Source organism: Glycine max, chromosome 20, assembly GCF_000004515.6.
Source record: "Glycine max cultivar Williams 82 chromosome 20, Glycine_max_v4.0, whole genome shotgun sequence".
Lineage (NCBI taxonomy): Eukaryota > Viridiplantae > Streptophyta > Magnoliopsida > Fabales > Fabaceae > Glycine > Glycine max.
The window spans coordinates 36695298-36716355 of record NC_038256.2 but is presented as its reverse complement, the minus strand read 5'-3'; the positions used below and the strand labels follow the sequence as shown (position 1 = coordinate 36716355).

At 31.9% G+C, this 21058-nt stretch overlaps 3 protein-coding genes across 9 annotated transcripts; 2 read left to right on the top strand and 1 right to left on the bottom strand.

Moving 5' to 3' along the window:
- The first annotated feature begins 1447 nt into the window (after window positions 1-1447).
- On the top strand, window positions 1448-6348 carry LOC100794625 (uncharacterized). Of its 2 annotated transcripts, XM_006605889.4 has the most exons (10): window positions 1460-1780; window positions 1887-1972; window positions 2262-2443; window positions 3243-3421; window positions 3800-4084; window positions 4170-4228; window positions 4322-4358; window positions 4476-4547; window positions 4819-5140; window positions 5786-6348. In XM_006605889.4, exons 1-10 carry the CDS (start codon window positions 1767-1769, stop codon window positions 6173-6175), a joined length of 1626 nt encoding a protein of 541 aa, XP_006605952.1. In that variant the 5' UTR covers window positions 1460-1766; the 3' UTR covers window positions 6176-6348. The 2 variants fall into 2 exon arrangements, with proteins under 2 accessions (XP_003555941.1, XP_006605952.1); XM_003555893.5 differs by having other exon boundaries at window positions 1448-1972.
- A 273-nt stretch (window positions 6349-6621) lies between these two features.
- On the bottom strand, window positions 6622-8465 carry LOC100803459 (putative fasciclin-like arabinogalactan protein 20). The gene has a single exon (XM_006605888.4). The coding sequence runs from the start codon at window positions 8113-8115 to the stop codon at window positions 7120-7122; it is 996 nt and encodes a 331-aa protein (XP_006605951.1). The 5' UTR covers window positions 8116-8465; the 3' UTR covers window positions 6622-7119.
- Window positions 8466-16006: 7541 nt separating this feature from the next.
- LOC100794088 (uncharacterized) lies at window positions 16007-20303 on the top strand. Of its 6 annotated transcripts, none has more exons than XM_041013261.1 (8): window positions 16007-16346; window positions 16954-17304; window positions 18558-18650; window positions 18889-18956; window positions 19054-19204; window positions 19294-19374; window positions 19469-19561; window positions 19679-20303. In XM_041013261.1, the coding sequence occupies exons 2-8, from the start codon at window positions 17050-17052 to the stop codon at window positions 19772-19774; spliced, it is 837 nt and encodes a 278-aa protein (XP_040869195.1). In that variant the 5' UTR covers window positions 16007-16346; window positions 16954-17049; the 3' UTR covers window positions 19775-20303. The 6 variants fall into 6 exon arrangements, with proteins under 6 accessions (XP_040869195.1, XP_040869199.1, XP_040869200.1 ...); XM_041013265.1 differs by having other exon boundaries at window positions 16012-16469; window positions 18579-18650; XM_041013264.1 differs by having other exon boundaries at window positions 16013-16346; window positions 18579-18650.
- Window positions 20304-21058: the final 755 nt, after the last annotated feature.

Here is a 21058-nt window from a genome sequence, read left to right as displayed (position 1 = left end):
TTAAGCTGAGTATTTGTTTTTACTTTTTTAAATCAACAAGATTGGATATAGTGAAAAAAGAGTTAGTTTTCATAATATCATAAATTGAGATTTGAATTTTCGCTAAAAGAATATTTACATTTAATATCAGGTTCTATTTCCAATAAAATTATCTCCAGAACATACTTTTGAGAAAAAAATAGATATAAAAAATATTGAAAAAATGCATAAAAATCTTTTCAGGAGAAATAATGGTTGTTTGTTGGTTTCATTTGCGTTCACTGACAGCTACATTGTGCCCCATGCCATGTTGCACTCCTACTGTTTTCATTCAGAGCTGTGGTTTTATTATTTGCACTTAAAATAGTTAAACCACACCCACACAAAATGATAGTTACCCTGTGTTGAATGATGGGGTATCATTCAATGTTAGAAAAATGAGAAAGATTTGAAGCATTGGATGGAGATGAGTTGTAATTTGCAAATACTCCAGTAACATCACTTCAAGTCTTCAACTAACAGCTTTTATTTAATGAGGTTAGAAATGAAAAATAAATAAAGTAAGGGTTGTAACATTATGAGATTAGGAAATGGACAAAAGAAAAAAAGAAAAGTGAATCCGCGTCCGCTGAACGAATCGGTCACTGTCAAGTGCGCGCCACCACCACCAAAACAAGTGACTTTAGTGAGTGTCGGTTAAGGAAATTCACTCGTTGTATTTTAGGAAAGCGGATTATTTGCCTTTATAAATAAATAAAAATAAAAGGGGTCAAGAATCATCTCCTAATTTAACTTCTCACTCCTTCTAACTTTATATCAACTTTAACATAATGCATATTTTTAGAAAATTATTGATTATATCATTTTTTATAATAAAATATTTTTATTCAATAAAAATATTCTCATTTTGTAAATAATTAATTATATTAGTATATATGTATTATAATAAATAATATACATATTGACAATGTGAAAGTCTTTTTATATTGTCTTTTAATCAAAATTATAAATTATTATGTATAATAAATCTATTAAATTTTATAAAAATGATTTCTAATTGATCCAAAGTATAAATACATGTAAATTCAATTCTACTTATTAATATGAATTTAATGACTATAATGCAGTTGCATATCATAACTTTTTTTGAAATAATCTTATACAAATTGATTGACGTATCTAATGGTAATGATGGTCTTTGCTATGACATTGTATAACTAAACTATATATATATATATATATATATATATATATATATATATATATATATATATATATATATATTCAGCAAAAGGATATTTTTAGGGGGAATAATTAATGTACTTTTTTACATTCTAAACTAAAAAAATAAAGCAAACAATTTTGTCAAAAATAGTAATAGCGAGTAAAATGAAGGAGAGAGGGGGGATTTAACTAAAAATGTGAAATTTTATAAATATGTTAGGCGAAACTGCTTTTAGCCAAATTATACGGAACTAAGCATAATTTACGCTGATTAAAATGATTAAAACCGCACCCGCCTTGTTGGTTACACTCACGTCAACAACATTCATCAATGTGTTGTGTACACACTGCACACCACCCCATCCCATGTGACTCTCTGCCCCTTCCTTCATCAATCATAGTTTCTCTGTGTTTTGTTCCGCTAAATCTCCAAAGCAATCAAGCAGAGTTCTTTAATTAGATGCAACCTCAGCACGAGGGTTAACAGATTCCGACCGTCTCAATGAATGTTGTGATTTGTGGTACTGTTGACTCCTTCTTTTTGGTTGGACTTAGAGTCCAAAATGGCGGTGCTGGGGTGAGTTGAGTTGAAGTGAGGCACCTACTTTGCAGTCTGAGTTTGTGTTGTCTAGTCTTTTTTTTTTCTTTTTCAAACATACAATAATGAAGGCCTTTTCCTTCAGTGGGGTTTGGATTTTATTGTTTCTGAGCTCGGTTTCAGCTTTTTCTCCAACTGGGTCGATTCGGCATCCCGTCAAGTTTATCATAGGTTCGTGTTTCTCATTCGTTGTGATTTCTGAATATGGTGATGGGTTTTGTGTGGATCGTGGAAAGTTTAGGACTTGAAATAAAAGATCAAAACTTGGTGTCACGGCTTTTGCTTCATTTCATCTTGTTGGGTTCCCCAATTTTTGATTGTGAGGATTGGATAAATGGAAATTTGGGATGCCTTGTGTTTGCATACTGGGTTGTGGGTGGGTTTGGTTTCATTTGTTTTGTTTTGCTTTGCTTGCAAGTGTGGTTAATTAGTACTTTTTTTTACTGTTTCCATTTTGCAGGAGAAGAAGAGGAGAATTTGGGTTCATGGAAGAGTGAATTCACACAAGTGGCTCCAGCACCAGGGCCTAAAGGTGACGATGTTCTTATTCTGGCGGCAAACAAGACCAATAGGCCTGACATTCTGCGAGGATTCCGACGTTATCGAGGTGGTTGGGATATTGCAGATCAGCATTATTGGGCTGTAAGTGCCACGGTTACTTCCTTGACCATCGTGTTTTAAAATGGATGGATGATTCATTCGATGTTCGGTGCCAATTCCATATTGTGAAATGAAGTTATTGCATGTTGCCTTATAATTCTTATTGAACATCCTGGATCTTTGGTGTATTTGATTGAAATGGAGAACACTGTTGTTCTAAACATTTCAACTGTACCTGCTTATATATCTATCTATATTAAGTATCATTAGGAAATTTGAAGTGAATTCAGATAATACTTGATATCTGGTATCTAAGGCAACTTTTGAAACTCAAATGGTGGGATGAATAAGTGATATTTTCTTTAATCCTAATCTTAGGGAGCATTTGGAAGTTTTTAGGTAGCTTATTTGGACTTATGAAAATGACTTTTAACACTGACTCCTACGAGTTCTTTTTAGCTTATTACAACAAGTTTCTTGGTGTAACTTGTCAAATTTATGACAAAATCTCTCGTGTAACAAGAGATGATTAAATAAGCACATAATTAAATTGTTTATCCAAATACACCCTTACTATATGCCCACTTACCACCATTATAATTGTTTGCATATTGAAGTCATGATGGCCATTGGCCACTGCAGTATAATAATCAGCGGGAGATGTACGTCTATACCTAATCTGGCTTTTTATCTTGAGCTTTAATTTTCATTTCACCTGGCTTTCTTGGGCTCTTTGAAATTAAGTTTCTTTGAAGTTTGGAGTCTATTGTTCAGTTATTCTGTTTGTTCTACCTTCGGGAGATTCTTCTCTTCTAACTTCAATTGACCATTATATCTGCAGTCAGTTGGATTCACTGGTGCAGCTGGTTTCATTCTTGCTGTCCTGTGGTTTATCTCATTTGGCTTGGCGCTCATGATTCATCTATGCTTTGGATGGGGAATTAACATCAAGGGCAAAGGATCAAATCATTCACAAAGGATTTGTCTTATACTGCTTATATCATTCACTTTTGCTGCTGCGTAAGACTCTATTTTCATGTTCCCTTTGTTAATTTCTTCATGGGATGCTGTATTTCCTCACAATTTCCCTTGTTCTTCCCCCTCTGTCATACATATGGAAACATTGTTCTTTAATAAGTTTTTTCATGATTGGTTACCAGATATTCTTCTGTATTTATAATTCAAAATCATGTGCCATGGATGTTTTATTATAGTTTTTCAGTGAAAAAATTCCAATGACGACGATAGTTTGGTAAGAATGTCATTCCATTGCTGTGAAATTTTGAGAATTGGTTTTTGCACAATACATGTGAAATTTCTGTATACTGCTAGCTCTAAGTTTTATTCATCACGAATTCAAGTGTGGATACTAACATCCCTGTTTTCTTAATCTCACAGGACTGGATGTATCCTCCTTTCTGTTGGGCAGGATAAATTCCATGGTCAAGCCTTGGATACCCTCCATTATTTTGTCAATCAGTCTGATTATACAGTGCAGACTCTAAGAAATGTCACAGAGTATCTCTCCCTTGCAAAAACTATCAATGTCACCCGGATTCTTCTTCCATCTGATGTCATGGATGGTATTGACAAGCTGAATGTGGATCTAAATTCTTCAGCAGACACACTTTCCGAGAAGACAAATGAAAATTCAGTTAAAATTCGAAGAGTATTCAATGATGTGTACGCAATCATAAATCTGAAAGCCCTTCATTCTAGAACTTGATATTTTATCCATGTATGATGCTAAACCATGTCCATTGTGTAGGCGTCTAGCTCTGTATGTTGTGGCAGCTGTGATGCTTCTTCTGGCTCTTGTTGGACTTGGTATGGGTTGATCATAAAATCTTGAATAAATTTAACTAATTTTATATTTATGTTCCTGAACTCTTGGTTATAACTGACTCTTATTTTTTGCAGTCCTGTCTGTCCTTGGATATCAACATGCAATCCTCATGTAAGTTATGTTTATGGTCTATTGATATTACCTTTGTTTATCATGCCCCCCATATATATACATGAAGGATGCTTGCTTGTTATGTTCTTCTATCTGATTTTTTAAAATGTTTTGCAGATTTGTTATCACCGGATGGTTACTGGTTGCAACCACATTCGTTCTTTGTGGAGTATTCATAATTCTTAATAAGTAAGCCATTATATCTAATAGATTTCAGTTTAACCTATTAGCGGTAATTAGTGGGAACTATTTACTTTCTTGTTTCCCTCTGGGCATTCATTGGATTTGATCCCCTCTCCTTCACCTTCAATTCAAAGTTGTAACATAATCCATTACAAGATCTCCTGAGCTGATAATAGCAGAAGGAAATCCGATTATTTTTATGTTATAGGAGTTTCCATCTGTTCAAATGCTGACAATAACAACCAAACCTGACATGAGTAAATTATTTCTATTACAGCGCAATTTCTGATACCTGTGTGGCTATGGGAGAATGGGTAGCAAATCCACACACTGAATCTGCACTAAGTAATGTCCTCCCATGTGTTGATCAGAGAACCACAAACAAAACACTCTTTCAGAGTAAACAAGTGATCAACAATATTGCGAATGTTGTCAATACGTTCATCTATGCAACTGCAAACATAAATGTAACACAAGGTAGTCCTGGCTCTTACAATCAGTCTGGGCCTAGAATGCCGACTTTATGCTACCCTTTTGACTCTCAATTTCAAGAGCGTCAATGTACAGATCAAGAAGTTTCTTCTGCCAATGCTTCAATGGTAATTTTCTTCATCACTTGGTTATTCAGCTTTGCCACTTGCTGGCTTTTGCTAGCTTTCTTTCGCCCCTGTCCTCCATTAAAAAATTCAAGCATGTTTGTGGCAGAGAAATCTTAGTTCTTTTAATCTTTGAATACTCCGATGAATGCTTAAAGTAGCAAAATTAGACTGCTATGAACTACATTTGTGTGTATTGCATAATTTGTAGGAAAATACATACTCTATATTCTGATGGAAATTTGAAATTATTCTGAAAATCTACTTCTGTATATAATTTTTAATGGGTGGTTGATTGGGGTGCAAATATGGTCTTCCTTCCCTTTTAGAAAAGGGTTTAAGTATTGTATTTAACCAGCCAACCTTGATGAAGCCTGGAGATGATCTTCTAGCATTTGAAACCTAGGATTATTGATGTTTCGGCATACATGCTGGACATGCGTACTACACTAAATGGCCATTGCCTATAAATGGAAACATATTAGATAACTTGTCACTATTTTGAGTATTTGCCACAGGGAAATTGGATGAAAAGAAGTATCTCTAAGTTTTACTGCTGTATTGTTCTAAATGTTTGGTATCATGTTCCAGTATATTTCTGGTAACAATATACACAATCTCATTAAGCCCGTTGTTTAAACTTTCCAGGTTTGGAAGAACTATGAATGTGAGGTATCTGAATCTGGCATTTGCACCACAGTTGGCAGGGTGACCCCCGAGATTTACTTGCAGATAGTAGCTGCGGTGAATGAAATCTATGCATTAGAACATTACACTCCACCTTTACTTAGCCTTCAGAATTGCAATTTTGTCAGGGATGCGTTTACAAAAATCACTTCAAGCTACTGTCCTCCATTAAACCATTACCTCAAGATTATCAATGTAGGACTCGGCCTCATTTCAGTTGGTGTTCTACTCTGCCTTGTTCTCTGGATACTCTATGCAAACCGCCCCCGAAGGAGGGAAGTGTTTGAGAAGTCATCCTTACCAGAAACCACCACAAATTTACCGTTGTCAAATGCAAATAGTGAAATATAGATTGTACAATAAAAAAAATAGTTGATAAAGTAGAGTTCCTTATTGTTTTACAATTCCCTACTATATTACGGGAAGAAACAAAGGTGGAGCGAAGCTGCATCTTTGAGTTTGAAGAGAATAGCCAAAGCTAGTGTACTACAACTTTTTTCCATATAAAGAAAGAGCATTTTAAATTGTTTTTAGCATTTGATTCATGCCCAGATATTTTCTTTGACTGGTACCACACTTGTAACTTGAGCCATTTTAAATTTTAAATATATATATATATATATATATATATATATATATATATATATATATATATATATATATATAAAAGAAGAAAATAAGAAGTAAAAATGAATTCAACTTTTTTCATGGTGCACTTAAATTTTTAAAGAAATTATATATGAGAGAATTGTTATTAAAGTTGAAATATATAAGTTGATTTTAATTTACAAGAGAAGTTTTATTTATTTTGTTTTTTTTTTCATTAACTATCTATTGAGTGATCCAAATAAGAATTTACTATTGTCAAACATATCATGTTAGAAAGTAAAGATTCGTTAAAAATGATGGTAAAGTAATTTCAGGGGCTGATTAAAAAACAATATCAATCGAATAATTTGTACAAATACGTTCCAACTTCCAATAAGAGAAAATCTCCAGAACTTATTCTGCCTAATTGCCTATTTCCCTAGGATGAGTTAATCAATCATTGTACTAGGAGGATACGATCATATGCATCATAGAATAAGTGTAATGCTCCCTAACTGCTAGCTAGCATCGGTTGAAATTATTTGGTCAATCTTTATTCACTAGAGAAGTAAATAAGAAAAAAGAAAAGAAGTTGAAAACAAGACGGTATCTCATGAAGAAAATGTGAATAAACCAAATCCCTGTTCGAAAATCACACACACGGAAAACGAAATCCGAATCTACAAGAACTAAAAATTTACATAGCCTCAAAATTCAGAAGGGTCAAACAGGATTTCTTCATCATCAACATCAATGCGAAGCGCGTTGTCCTGTGCAGCCAGAACATCACTAACGCCGTGAACAACCACCCTGTCGTTGAAGAACACGTCGGGGAAGAAAACCCGAACTCCGTTGAGAATCAAAACGCCGTCAGATCTGGTGATGTTGATTGCGAATCCCTCCAAGAACGTAGGCAGCTCCGATCCGTCGCCGAAATCCACCAGATCGTTCCACAGGAGCCTGCACGGCACGACGTGGCGGCGAAAGAACGAAGGATACTCGCCGAAATCGCCGATGCGGTTCATCACCATGTCGTCCGCCGGAGCGAACACCGTGATCCCGCTCTGGTCCGCCACGCCGGAGAGCTGCATTCCGAGAAACGAGGCCACGGCGGAGTATCCCCCGGTTTTTAGGGTTTGGATGGCTTGGTCGAAGGAATCGGAGGCAGTCGCGGTGTGGTTCTTCGCGGAACAAGAGGAATCGGACTTATCACTAGGTCCTTGAATGTTAAACTGAAAGTTAGGGTCGAAGAACGTATCGATTCCGTAGACTAAGAGAATACCGTCGTCGTAGATGGGAGATCCGGTGAGCTTGATGTTGTTGAATGAGGTTACGCCGTCGGAGGAGGAGGTGGTGACGGTGAGAGTCTGGCCAGGGAGCATCGTCCGGATCCTGGAGCCGGCGGTGAGGAGACGGAGGCTCGCCGGAGGGAGAGGGAGCGGGGCGAGGTGGAAGCGGAGGAGGTCGAGGGAGGGCTGGCCGGATTTCTTGAAGGCAGAGTCGGAGGGGGCGAAGACGGTGGCGGAAGGGGACTGCTCAAGAAGGGTTTCGGCAACAATTTCGAGCGTCAGTGCCATGGAAACGTACCCTGAATCGGAGAGAACGTCGGAGGCGTCGAAAATGGCTTCGCGAGGAAGAGCGCGGCCGAAAGAGAAGAGGCCGAAGGGGAGGAGGAGGAGGAGGAGCGGGAGTGAGGACGCCATTGATGAAGCTCTCGAGATTTGGCGGGATTTGAACGTGGCGTTCTTGTATTGGATGCTACGAGCAAGTAGTTACAGAGACCGTTATTCGTGTCCTTTGAAAATGACTGTAAACGCGCCTTTTTCCAATTAAGTACTTGGGCTTGCTACTGTTACTATCAACAACGAGAATAAAAGATCTTGACACTCCCATGCTAATAGACACCTCTTGTTGAGACTACTCTCAATTTTCTTTTAAAACATAAAAAAAATTACATATTTAATGGAATAAGATTTTTTTTTTCATTATTAAACTTTTGTTTAATCACGATATTTGTGTGAATTATTCACTAATTTACTGATTATACTAAAAAATTTAATCGATCATCTTTAATAGAATTTCTTCTCTCAGTTATTTTTTTTTATTCTAGATTTTTTTTAATGGGATTGAGTCTAGGATTATTCGGACCAACAACCTCTTGATTTATTATTAAGCTTTTAAGAGAGAGAAAATATTAATCTCTATTTTATTTATTTTAAAAAAAATTAATAATGAAAGAAATGAATAGAAAAGGAAATAGTGATGATTTTTTTCTTGCATATTTGTAGCATATTATCTTAAATTTTTGGTTAAATTCTCAATGAACTCTTGAATATGAGAATTTTAAGTAGGTTTTTAAACTGAGTCCTTGGTCATTTTTAAAAAATTGAACCTGTCTTAGGTTTTAAAAACGGCAAATAAATTATCATTTTCTAACAATTTCAAAAGTCATAAACTAATTTTGAGACCTACTCTCTCGGTTTAGAAACTCAAATAAAAAATAGTTTAGGCCGTACTACTTGAGAATTCTCAAATAGTTTAGGAATCAACCGATTATTTTATCATGTATTTTATATCTTCTAGAGTTTAATAGGTGTGTATTTTTAGTGTAAATATTTTTACATAATTAACTAATAAGAAATTATTCTTAATGTGACTGTGAATTATAAGAACAAATTAACTTATTATCTATGATAAGATTTGATTATAGTGTAAAATAATTTAACGGAGTATTATTTATTTAAATTCTATAGTTCTAACTTCAATTTTGAATGCAGTTAAAATGCATAAATCAAATTATTGATTGTCCTGATAGTTGTTATTGACTTTTGAAATTGTTCTACACAAGACCAATGGCATGAAGCTATGTAAAGGTAGGTTCTCGGTGGTACTTTTTCGTCTTTCAAAGATTTGCAACTGTGGAACCAGAATCTCGATTTTCAACTTAGTGGAAACAGAAATAAAGAGATTGAGAAAATTAAAGGAGAGTGTACCTTAAACGGGGTGATTTTTGCCCCATACATATTGTTCCATCTCTATGCATGATAATGTCATCATATTGGTGATAACGAAAGGTAGGTGTTGATTCTATTTCCTTGATTGTATATGATTTTTTTGGGTTTTTGTTACTGTATATTACATGTGCATGACACAAAGTAGTCATGATGTTGCTAGGTACATCCAACATTTCAATTGAATTGGTTAAAATGTCTTTGATTAAATTAAATTTTAAAACCAAAACGGCGCACCCAGCATTTCACAGGTTCCTTCTTCCTTTTTGCTTTCTGCCGTTCTCCTTCGCGAGTCTTCATCTTCTCCGTTTGTGGTCGTTTGGAGCTGGTTTTTTTTGCTTCTTCTCCGCCGTTGAGGTAAGTTTCAGCCTCCCCTCCGTTAATGGCCTGCAACATTAGGGTAGAGGACTTTCCTTAGAGAACGTAGGTTAGGAGAAGTTGTTCCGTTAATGGCTTCAAAATTTGTAATGTCATATGTACGGAAAAACTTCTTCCGTAAGTATAACTTCTTCCGTTTGTCTCATACGAAAGACGTTATACTTACGGAAGAAGTTCTTCCGTATGAGTTTACGGAAGAAGTTCTTTCGTATGAGTCTTACGGAACTCATACGAAAGACCTACAACGTAACTCCGACATATTAATTTTTATACCAAACATAAATTCAACCAAATGACTCAAACTAATGAACATCATTACTTGAGAAGTATTAAAAGCATCCGAATAATCAACATTCACACCACATTCTTGTTCATTTTCATAATCCATATCAACTTTTTGGGACATCGTATTGTCATACGTCCATTGATCTTCGTCTATCTTAACGACAAATAAATAAATTACACATCATACACAAGTACATTCAAAATTTACAACTACATATGAATTACCATATTAGCAAAACTAAAAATAGACTAAATAATAACTACATACATATTACCAACTAATACAACTACATTCAAAATTTATAACTAAATAATTTACTTAAACTAAATACAAATTTTGGACCTAAATAATTTCAATTTTGACTTATCATATATTAAATTTGTAATAACTAACTAATTTTAAATTTCTACAACAAATTACCCAATACGTACTACAAAAATACAATAATAATAAATTTTAGGAAACATCTAATTTCACAAAAAAATACTTCAAACAAATACAAATTTTGCACCCTAATAAACAACTAAAATATATACAACTATAACTAACAACTAATTAAACATTTTACTACTACAACAAAATACAATTATTATACATAAATTATTTAATATTATACCTAAATTATTATACCTAATTAAACCAATTATCCACAAATACAAATTATTATACTTCAATTATATAATATTCATAAATATTAATTTTTTCACAAATCTAAAACAAAAACTAAAAAAATTTAACACAAAAACTAAAAAAAAAAATTAAACTAAGAAGCTTACGAAAGACCTTCTTCCGTAAGAAGTATTTTACAGTTACGGAAGAAGGTCTTCCATAAAAAACTTACGAAAGAACTTATTTCGTAAGCTTTTTACGGAAGATCTTCTTTCGTAAGAAGCATTTTACACTTATGGAAGAAATTCTTCCGTAAAAATCTTATGGAATAACTTCTTCTGTATGTTACATCTTACAAACAGATCTACTAAAATACAAGATACTTAGAAAAGTCATAAAATGTGTACCTCCGTCGAAAAAAAACACCACCCGGTAAGAGTTTCACCTTCACTGAACCGTTAACTCTCTCAACATTTGCAAAAACCACCATGAACAGCAAAAACCGGACAAGAATGAAAGAAACAAAGCTTGAAACGTAAAATAATACACACAGCGTGACCAATTTAAAGAAAAAAAAGGATGGACAAAATTGGCATTTTGATAAAATGCTGGGTGCACCTAGCAACACCCAAGTAGTTAGACTTAGATATGTTCGGCCATTGGGCTGAAATAGATAATGGATTGACCCTCTAGAGAGAGCTATTGGGCTTACCATTGTCAATCCAAAAATAGAGTACGTGAAATTTACGAGAAACAACTTTTTTTTCTAATTAAATCCAAAAGTATAATCTAGAGTGGGGATTTCATCTTATTCATAATCGTTAGCGATTGTTCTATCTATGGTTTCATCTATAATGAAGCATTTTAGAACACAATAAGGTAAAAGGCAGTGCTGCAGGCTGCAGCAACAAGAAATAACTACCATGATTGATATTGATATGCAAATATCAACATCTTTTGTTACCTACATCTGTCCAAAAGTAAGTATATTGGGTAGCTTCTTACAGCTCAGGAATGATTTCAACTTTTAACAGAATAACTCTAAATTTAACAAGCCATTTTTAGTTTCTTTTTCCCAATAATAATGTCGACAGGAAAGTTTGAATTTATAAACCAAATTAACAAATCTACTAACTCTAACTTACAATAATGCAATAAGCACGTACACAATAATTCGAATCTGATTAATTATTCGTACCCACAAGATTTACTTAGCCCTCTCATCCATGATTTGAATGGAGCAGGAGCAAGATCGAATAATCAAAATATATATACTTATAAATCAAGAGAAAGTGAGAATTGGGATCATATATTAAATGGGATATATTGACATTATGCATGAGTAAAGTCCACAGCATCCTTCGACTTTGCCCAACCTAACCAGTCAAACATCATAATTGGCGTGGGTTAACCTAATGCTTATGTTCTTGTGATACTACTAATTATAATGACGTTCTTTTATATATATATATATATAATATGACGTAAAGTTCTTGAATTTAAGAATCAATGACGCTAACTGTCATTTGATTCAACTACTAGGCTCATGTTTTCATTTATTAGCATCTTGGGTTGCTTGTAATGGTCTAATTAAAATCCTCTTATATTCAGTTAATGTTGTTTAATGGAACTTAAAGTTAAGACTTAATGTTTTTTTAAAGTGAATTTTCTTTTAAGAGGAAGGCTCAAGACTAAGGGGGATGAGGAAAGGAACAAAAACATTATATGGAAATCCAATATGAGCCGTATTTATGATATCGTTTAACTCCCTGCATCAGTAAACTAAAAATTAAGCTACGTGTTGGATTTTTTTTATAAGCAAAAATTAGTGCAGTTGGAAATTAAAAAAGGGAGAAAATTTATTCAAAGATATTTTAAAGGAATCAGTCTTCAAACTTTCCCTTTTTTTATTTATTTACTGACACGATACTTCACCGTGTTATGTTTTACTTTTATCTTATATGACAACTGATACTTTATCTTTCACTTTAGCATAAAGCTTTACATATATTAGCATGATTATAATGAGAGAAAATTATTTACATTTTTATTGTTTTTACTTAATGGGGTTGGTGATGGAGGAAAATGATATCATGGAAATCATATATAAAATGGAAAAGTCGTAAGTCAAAGGAAATTTATTGTCTTGCATCGTATGTGTCAACAAGTGTCTAGTTTCCTTTTGTTTGGAACTGATCTATTCAATTTTTGTCTGGCCATGATTACATGATTTGAATTTAATAAAGTCTCATTCTAAAAATTATCAATTTATTAAACATTATTTTTAGTATGATTTTTAAAATTGATACATTATAAAAGTTACTAGTTAATTTATCATAATTTTTTTATATGCAAAACTTATTTCTTTTTTTAAATAAAAATAAGCAAAATTGATTTATTAACAACATTCTAAACCTAGCACAAGATGTGCTAAGAATAAAAACACAACAAAGATAACATAAATTAATAAACTTTAAATTACTCATGTGATTTTTATAATTTCACTATTCTTACTTTGTTGGTCTCTTTTATAGTCTGAAAGTGTTTTTTTTTTATAGTTTTTATAATTTATATTTTAATTTTTTTTAGTCCCTATCGTTTTGAATGTGATTTTTTTAGTCTTTATAATATATATTTTAATTTTCTTTTAGTCCTTATAGTTTGAAAGTGATCTTTTTAATTCTTATATTTTATATTTTAATTTTATTTTAGTCCTTATCATCAAAATATGAGTAATATTATCAATTACAATTAACTATAAAAATATTAGCAAATAATTTGTAATTAATTTATAATAAGATAATTTGTAATAAAAAATTGATAATTTATAACTAATTTGTAGTTAATTATTTTTATATTTTTTTAGTAAGAATTAAAAGATAATTAAAATACCAATTATAGGAACTAAAAATATCATTTTCAAACTATAGAGACTAAAACAAAATTAAAATACAAATTATAAGGACTAAAAAAATACTTTTAAACTACAGAGACTAAAAAAACATTAAAATATAAATTAAAAAAATTACTTTCAAACTATAAGATTAAAAATGTAAGAATCATCAAACTAAAGATAAAATGAATAATTTATCAAAATGATAAATTTAAGTGCATATTATTTATTTAGAGTAAAGTTGTCGTGTTCTTAAACTTAAGAATAAGATTTTGTTTCCAAAAAAAAAAAAAAGTTTTTGTGCAATTTTATGTTAGAGCAATTGTCATGTCTGTCCAGGAAATCCTTTAAACATATATATATATTTAAAAAACAATTTCATTTAATATCATTAGTTCTACATATATATATATATATATATATATATTAAAAAACAAGTTTTATTTTTTTATCATGAAAAATAATTAGACAAATTACCCCTCACATTCCTAAAAGTATAATAAGAGAATTAGGATGAAGTTATGTGTCGGCAATAGAGTAATAGTAATACAATAGAGTGACGCTTTGATGAAACCTGAACGAATAAATGCCTTCTACCAGCTTCATGTACAAAGCTTTTACTTCACCAAAGATTGAAAAAGACGAATGTCTGTTTTTCGTCCTCGAAAGTCGAAATAGAAGCGGCTAATTGTTTTCTTTATGCTGAAAGTGAAAGAATGAAGAATCCATTCCTACCAAGCCTAACATAGAGAAAGATAAGAGAAGAGTGAAAACAAACATAAAATGTCGTCCCTAAAATTTACCTATCATTTTTATATGCATTTTATTAAGATTAATTTAATATTAATTATATTTTCAATTAGTTTATAATTCAAAAATATACTAAATATTGTAATTCATTGAAGCAATTTAGTAAGAAAACACTTTATTATATATGTATTAATATATATTTATGTCTTTCTATTTTAAGATAAGTTTTATGAACGATATTTTCAACAATTATAACATGATAATTTTTTTTACTGAATATTTTATTATATGTATATTTAGTATTAAATATATTTTGTGATAATTATTTTTATTTAATAAATTTAAGTGCATATGCATTGAGTGAAACTGAGATAAATCATGAAACATTAAGGTAAGATCTAACACAAAATTATCAAATAAAATAATGTAAGATTAAATTCGATCTTACCTTATTAACATTGTCTAAGTAGAAAAATTATACGCATGGATCAAATTTCATCGCTATAAAGGGTCAAAAGGATTCCAAGTAATTAATTCAATTCCAGCATACTGTTAATACTTGTTTCTTATCTACATACCTTTAACTTGAACGTCGTAAGGGTATCTTAGCAGATAAACTGATAAACAAACATAGTAATAAGATTATGCAAAAATCTAGTAAGAACATAAATATATACTAAAAATCACATATTTTAAAATATATTATATTATCTCGTGAAGTTTAATATTTAATAATATTATTAAAGTTAAGTGAATATTATATTTAGCAAATGTATAGCTAATATAGTATATACTATGTATGTTTGTTAAAAGACTAAAAAACATTATTTAAAATACATTACATCGATAATAGAAAAAAAATATTTATTGTATTATATTTTTTTTATAAATGCCTAAATAAATTATATATACATATATATTTTAAAAATACAATATTAGGACTAAATTAGTGAATTTAAATATAAAAAAATATTAAAACTAACAAAAAAATTGTTCATAATATACTGAAATTAAAAATAAATTATAGAATTAAATTGCATGTAATTATCTTATTTATATAAAATATTTTCATTATTTTAATTAATATTTTTATTTTTTAAAATATGTGAGCATTCAATTAACTAGAAATAATGATAAAAATTTAAAAATAATAATAATAAGAAAAATATTAGTGATTTAAAACTAATAATTTTTTTACAAGGATTCAAAACTCGATAGTCATAGTTATTGTCAATTAAAACATATTTAAGTTATTTAAAATAGAACTTAGTTATGACATTCTATAAAATTTATTGTTAATAAAACTTTTTAAAATAATTTTTATAAATATTATACACAATCATTTTTATATCTATGGTAATTTATAATTGAATGATATTATAAAAATTATTTGTTGTGGTCAATTTTCATAGAAAAAAAGTACTATAAATATCTTACTTTCTCTTAAAAAATATTAGACTAAAATTTAGTATCTTTTTATTTTTTATTTCAAAAAAATAGTTAATATCTGTTTATTCTATTTTTTTAAAAGAAATATGTTTATTTTTTGAAGATTATATATTGTGACAACTATTGTTATTCAGTTAGGACACGTTGATGGCACACTAAGCCCATGGACGAGGTAGTTAGAGAAAGGACAAAGGAGAGAGTTTGGGGGTAGAAAACAGACGAAGCAAACGCAAGGTTAAATAACAATTAACATTTTAACAGAGTTGAATCATATTCATGGGCACAACCACAACCATGGCGGTCCCATCCTCTTCTCTCACAATCAACAACATTCATTCTTATATATAAACACAACACAACGAGACGATACGAGGGAAATTCGCATCTATCATTGTATTTGCCTTTGCACATCATCAACCACACTCAATCTCTTGCTTCATTCCCAAACCTCTTATTCCCCTCAAGTTTCTACAAAGCTAACCTTTTTTATCATCATCACTTCCAAAAGAGGAAGATAAAAAGCCTTTCTTAGCTTCAACAAAATGCGATCCCCTTCTTGTAAGATTCCCACTTCCTTTCCACCCCTTCTTTTTCAATTCCGATGCTTATTTTCTCTTTTTAAGTCATTCTGTGACTAAAGGTGCTCGCTTTTTGTTCTCTTGTTCCGTTTTTTTCATCTGGGTATGTCCCCTCTTCCCCCTTTAACCTTTTCTGGGTACTTCCTTTTCTCTCTAATGTCTTTGGACTTGCTGAGGGTGTACCTTTTTTTTTTTTTTAAGTTGCTTTGTTTTTCACTATAAATTATACAAATTCCTCATTTTCTGACAGAATTTTGAAATTAATTGATTCAGTTTTTAATTTGTCAGTTTTGTGGGTGTTTGCACCAGTTTCTGAGAATCAATTAACTTTTTAAAAAACCATGTTGTTGTGGATGGGGGTGTGTGTTTGTTTCACTTTTGGACCTTTGTGTTTATGATATTGACCCCCTCCCATTTCAACACGCATTATGTGGGGTCTAGCTAACTGGGAATATCTGCATGAAGATAAAAATTCGCCAATTTTATGAGCACCCAAATGGAAAAATTGACTTTTTTCTAAATATGCTTCTCGATGTAGCTAACATGCTTTTTTTGTTTCTTCACTTCCATGTGGGTTTCATTTCCAGAATTTCTGAAGGTTATTTACTTAGTCTAGAGGTTCGTTTAGAGACAGAGAATCTAGAATTTCCTTGAAGTGTGGTAGTGAATTGTGGTATTTAAAGATGGGGGATCACTTTGAGTTGCTGGTTGATCGATTGCTTACTGAGTCCACATTAGAAGCTGCACTTGAGAGCAGAAATAGGTCAATACTGGCTGCATCCTCTGCGGTGAATGATGCAAAAATTGATCTCAACTTGATGAAGATGGGAGTGGATGATATCAAATTTCTAGGGAAGGTAGTAGAATGCAGGATATGTCATGATGATGATCAAGATTCCAATATGGAGACACCCTGCTCTTGTTGTGGTAGTTTGAAGGTTAGTTCTTTCCCTGGTATATTCATAATCGTATGTTTTGATTTGTGATTTGTAAAAGTGATTAAGCCTTTTAATTTGTGTTGTTTTATTTCTAACATGAATCCATGGTATCTGCGTTTTAAAATTTAATGGAAAACCAATTCTGTTGTGATGGACACAAATTTAGTGATTTCAACTGGTTTCTTATTTATAACAACAAAAACTATTTGTATTTGTAGTTCAGTTATATGGTTGCATTTGTAGAGGTGGGAACAATTACCATTTTAACTTGTCAGTTACCAACCTACACATAGAAGACCTCCCTTCCACTTCCACCCAAGATAAACCAAAGGATTTTGATGAAATGCCAGGAAACAAAGATCTTTTGATTAGAACATGCCGTGTTTGACTCTTTTGATATAACTTTTTAAGGAGTAATTGCCAAATATCTTGATCAATTTTTTATTTTATCTGCCAAAGTTAAGGCTTAAACTTTGTTCACTTTTACTCAATGAAGCACGGACTCTCACACCAGACACAACACCAACACCGCCATACAGCTAAATTTTAAAACAAGACACAGGACAAAAAATTATATTAAGTAACACCATTATCATTCAAAAGAAAATTTCATAAGACAAAAACTGTCTCTTTAAAAAATAATCTAGAAACAAACTTGTTAATATATTTAATAAAGGGTCTCACTTAAAAAAAATACAAAGATAAATCATCATAATTGAAAAGATAAATAAAAAACTGTTAATCCTAATCTATCTAAGTTTTTTCTCTTCCTTCTATCATCATTGAAAAACACAATTTCTAATTTTGATTTATCAAGAGATAAATTAGCAACTTTAGGAATTTCATTCTCATCAAGTGATTCAAACTCATTTTCGGGAATATCCTATATTTTAATTTCTTCTTGATGATATTCTAGGAAATTTTTTGAAAGAAGACGAAGATTACTATAAACAAATAGATCCTCTGCCCGAAACACTGATATTCTAATTTGATTTAATCTAAATTCTAACTTGTTATTATAATTTAAAATACAATGATTTATCTTTAAGATTTTTTTTTTAAAAAAATAGGAAGCATAAACGACACAAGGAGGAAATAATAAAAAATTTAATCTATTATTATAATTTAAAATCTAATATTTTATTTTAAAAAGAAAATAACAAAAATCATGTTGTGTCTGCTGTTCCTATGTCCAGAATCGTGTCGAAGGTTTTTCTTAAATGCGTGTCTGACACGTGTCCACTGCTTCACAGCTTTTACTGATTTTTTTGCAGTACGCCCACCGCAGATGTATACAACGATGGTGTAATGAGAAGGGAGACACCACCTGTGAGATATGCCACCAGGTAAACTTAAATTTGACTTCATCCCTAATTCTCATACTCTTTCTGCATACCTGGTGGCATCTGGATTATTTTGGTTTTTGAGTATCATTTTATATTTTATCTTTTCACCTATATTGTAAATTTCAGCAATTCAAGCCTGATTAATGATTATACGGCTCTGGGTAGTCGTTATATTTGTCATATTGTTTTTTAGCTGAATTGTTTATAATTGAAGATTTTTCTATATTGTAAATTTCAGCAATTCAAGCCTGGTTATACTGCTCCTCCACCACTATTTCAGTTTGGACGTATTCCAATGAGTTTTAGGTTACTTCCATGCAATATTCTTATTTTTACCCCATAGGTTATTTTGTGAACCTTGTTTTTATCTTTCCATTTTCCAATGTGCCCCCACTGATTTCAGGGGAAATTGGGAGATTTCAAGAAGAGACTTGAATAGTACTCATTTGGTTAGCATGGTCCCCAGTGATCAGAACCTTACCACTTCTAACTATGATCAGTATTCAGCCTCTGCTACTGGAAGTTTGATTTGCTGTCGTTCAATTGCTGTCATTGTAACCTCTCTTCTCTTATGCATGTATGCCACTATGCCTTTACACCTACTGGTCATGACAATTTCCAAATCTTCATTGCTTTTGTGCAGTTCATGGTTCTTCTGATTTTAAGACATACACTTCCCCTTGTAATCAGTGGAAATAAGGAGTATTCTTTCCCACTCTTTTTGGTACGTTTTGCATAATTCAACTTATAATTTTAGCAAGCACATAGATCGTACTCTTACTTACCAAGGTTTAATCAATTTAATGGAGCTTTGATAGCTGTTGTTATTTCGGATTGCGGGAGTTGTTCTTCCTATATACTTCATGGTTAGAGCAGTGGCATTAATCCAGCGGCATCGGAGACAACATCGAGTAATGGGTTAACCCTTTCTCTCTTTCCCATGATTCAGATTCACTATATCATATGAATCATCTAATTTCATATAATGAAGTCTCTTGTATTTTTGCTTGGCCATTTGTAACTGTTAGGAGCATCTTAATGCCTCGGCCAGTTCGTCTGACGATGAAAGCGAGCAAGCAGATTTGCAGCCTCAGCCTCAGCCTCATGTCATACGTGTACTGTAAAAATACAGTAGCCAGTAGCCACCTGAAGTAAATGAATTATGAAAAGCTCTTGCCTTGAGATGCTGCACTTTGTCTTCTGATTTTTTATGTATATTAGATGGGGACAACTTCCCTGAGAACCTCGAGTTTGCTAAGGGATGGGAACACTGAAATTCAGATGTGCAACAGTTGTTGTAGCTCTCATAAGAAGAAGCATTGCATGACACTTGTGTTACCAAGTCCCTCTGCTGTAGCTACTCTTCGGGAAGTCTTGGCAGCAGCAAGTTATACATTTACATTTCTGTTTCTGCTTACTAATTGAAATTGTTCAGATGTATAGATAGAAATTTATATTTATATAGAGAAAATTACATGGGTAGATATAAAAAATGGATGACTTGTATATATTGCAATGAAAGTTAGGTAGGGTACTTTTGAAGCATTAATTTCACTATAGGATGCTTCTTCTATCTTCTTTTGAGTTTCGTACAACTTGTATGGCCAGGTCATTAATTAATGAAAAGCCATAGAAAGGGACATTGTATATGCAGTGATATTCTCTTGGCATCCTTGTCAGTCACTAGTTGAAACTCATGATCCAGGGTCTAGATATGCATGATTGCATGCCTCACTCTTTTTTCAACTCTAGAATAACCCTCCAATTGATATATAGACAATAGTCAATAGTCAATAGACACTCGGTAATCTCTTGATTTCTTCCTCATCGTTGCATTTAAGTGCCCCTATTCTGTGTCATTGTCGTTACCTTGGTCTGTTTTCATTTTTCTCTTCAGTCATTCGTTATCAAATTCTGCTATCCTCCACTTCACTATACGATTCTCCCAGCCAAAGGAATGATCACTTCTACCACCACTCAAGTCAAGTTACAGCACCCAAAAACTGCCACTGTTGAACCAAAGTTCAAAATGATATTTTATTCTTTCAATCCTTATGATAATTCCATTGATTTTTATTTTCTCAATAGGACTATACTTAAAAAAATTTAACGGGTTTAGTATAATATTTTTAAAATTCGCCATTGGCTGACATTTAGGACATTATAATTTTTCCAAGTATTTTTGGTGTTAGTTTCTAATTAAATTTGAAGTTTCATCTCAGTAACTTATACTGAAAATTTAATGCATTTTTTATTATGCATATTATTGAAATAAAATTTCAATTTCAATTTAAAAATATTGCCACAAAAACCTAAATATCTGCATCGAAATTTTGTCTTATTAAAAATCATTTACAGACCATTACGTGTTGCAGATTTGAAGTAATTCAATAACTAGCATGGATGAT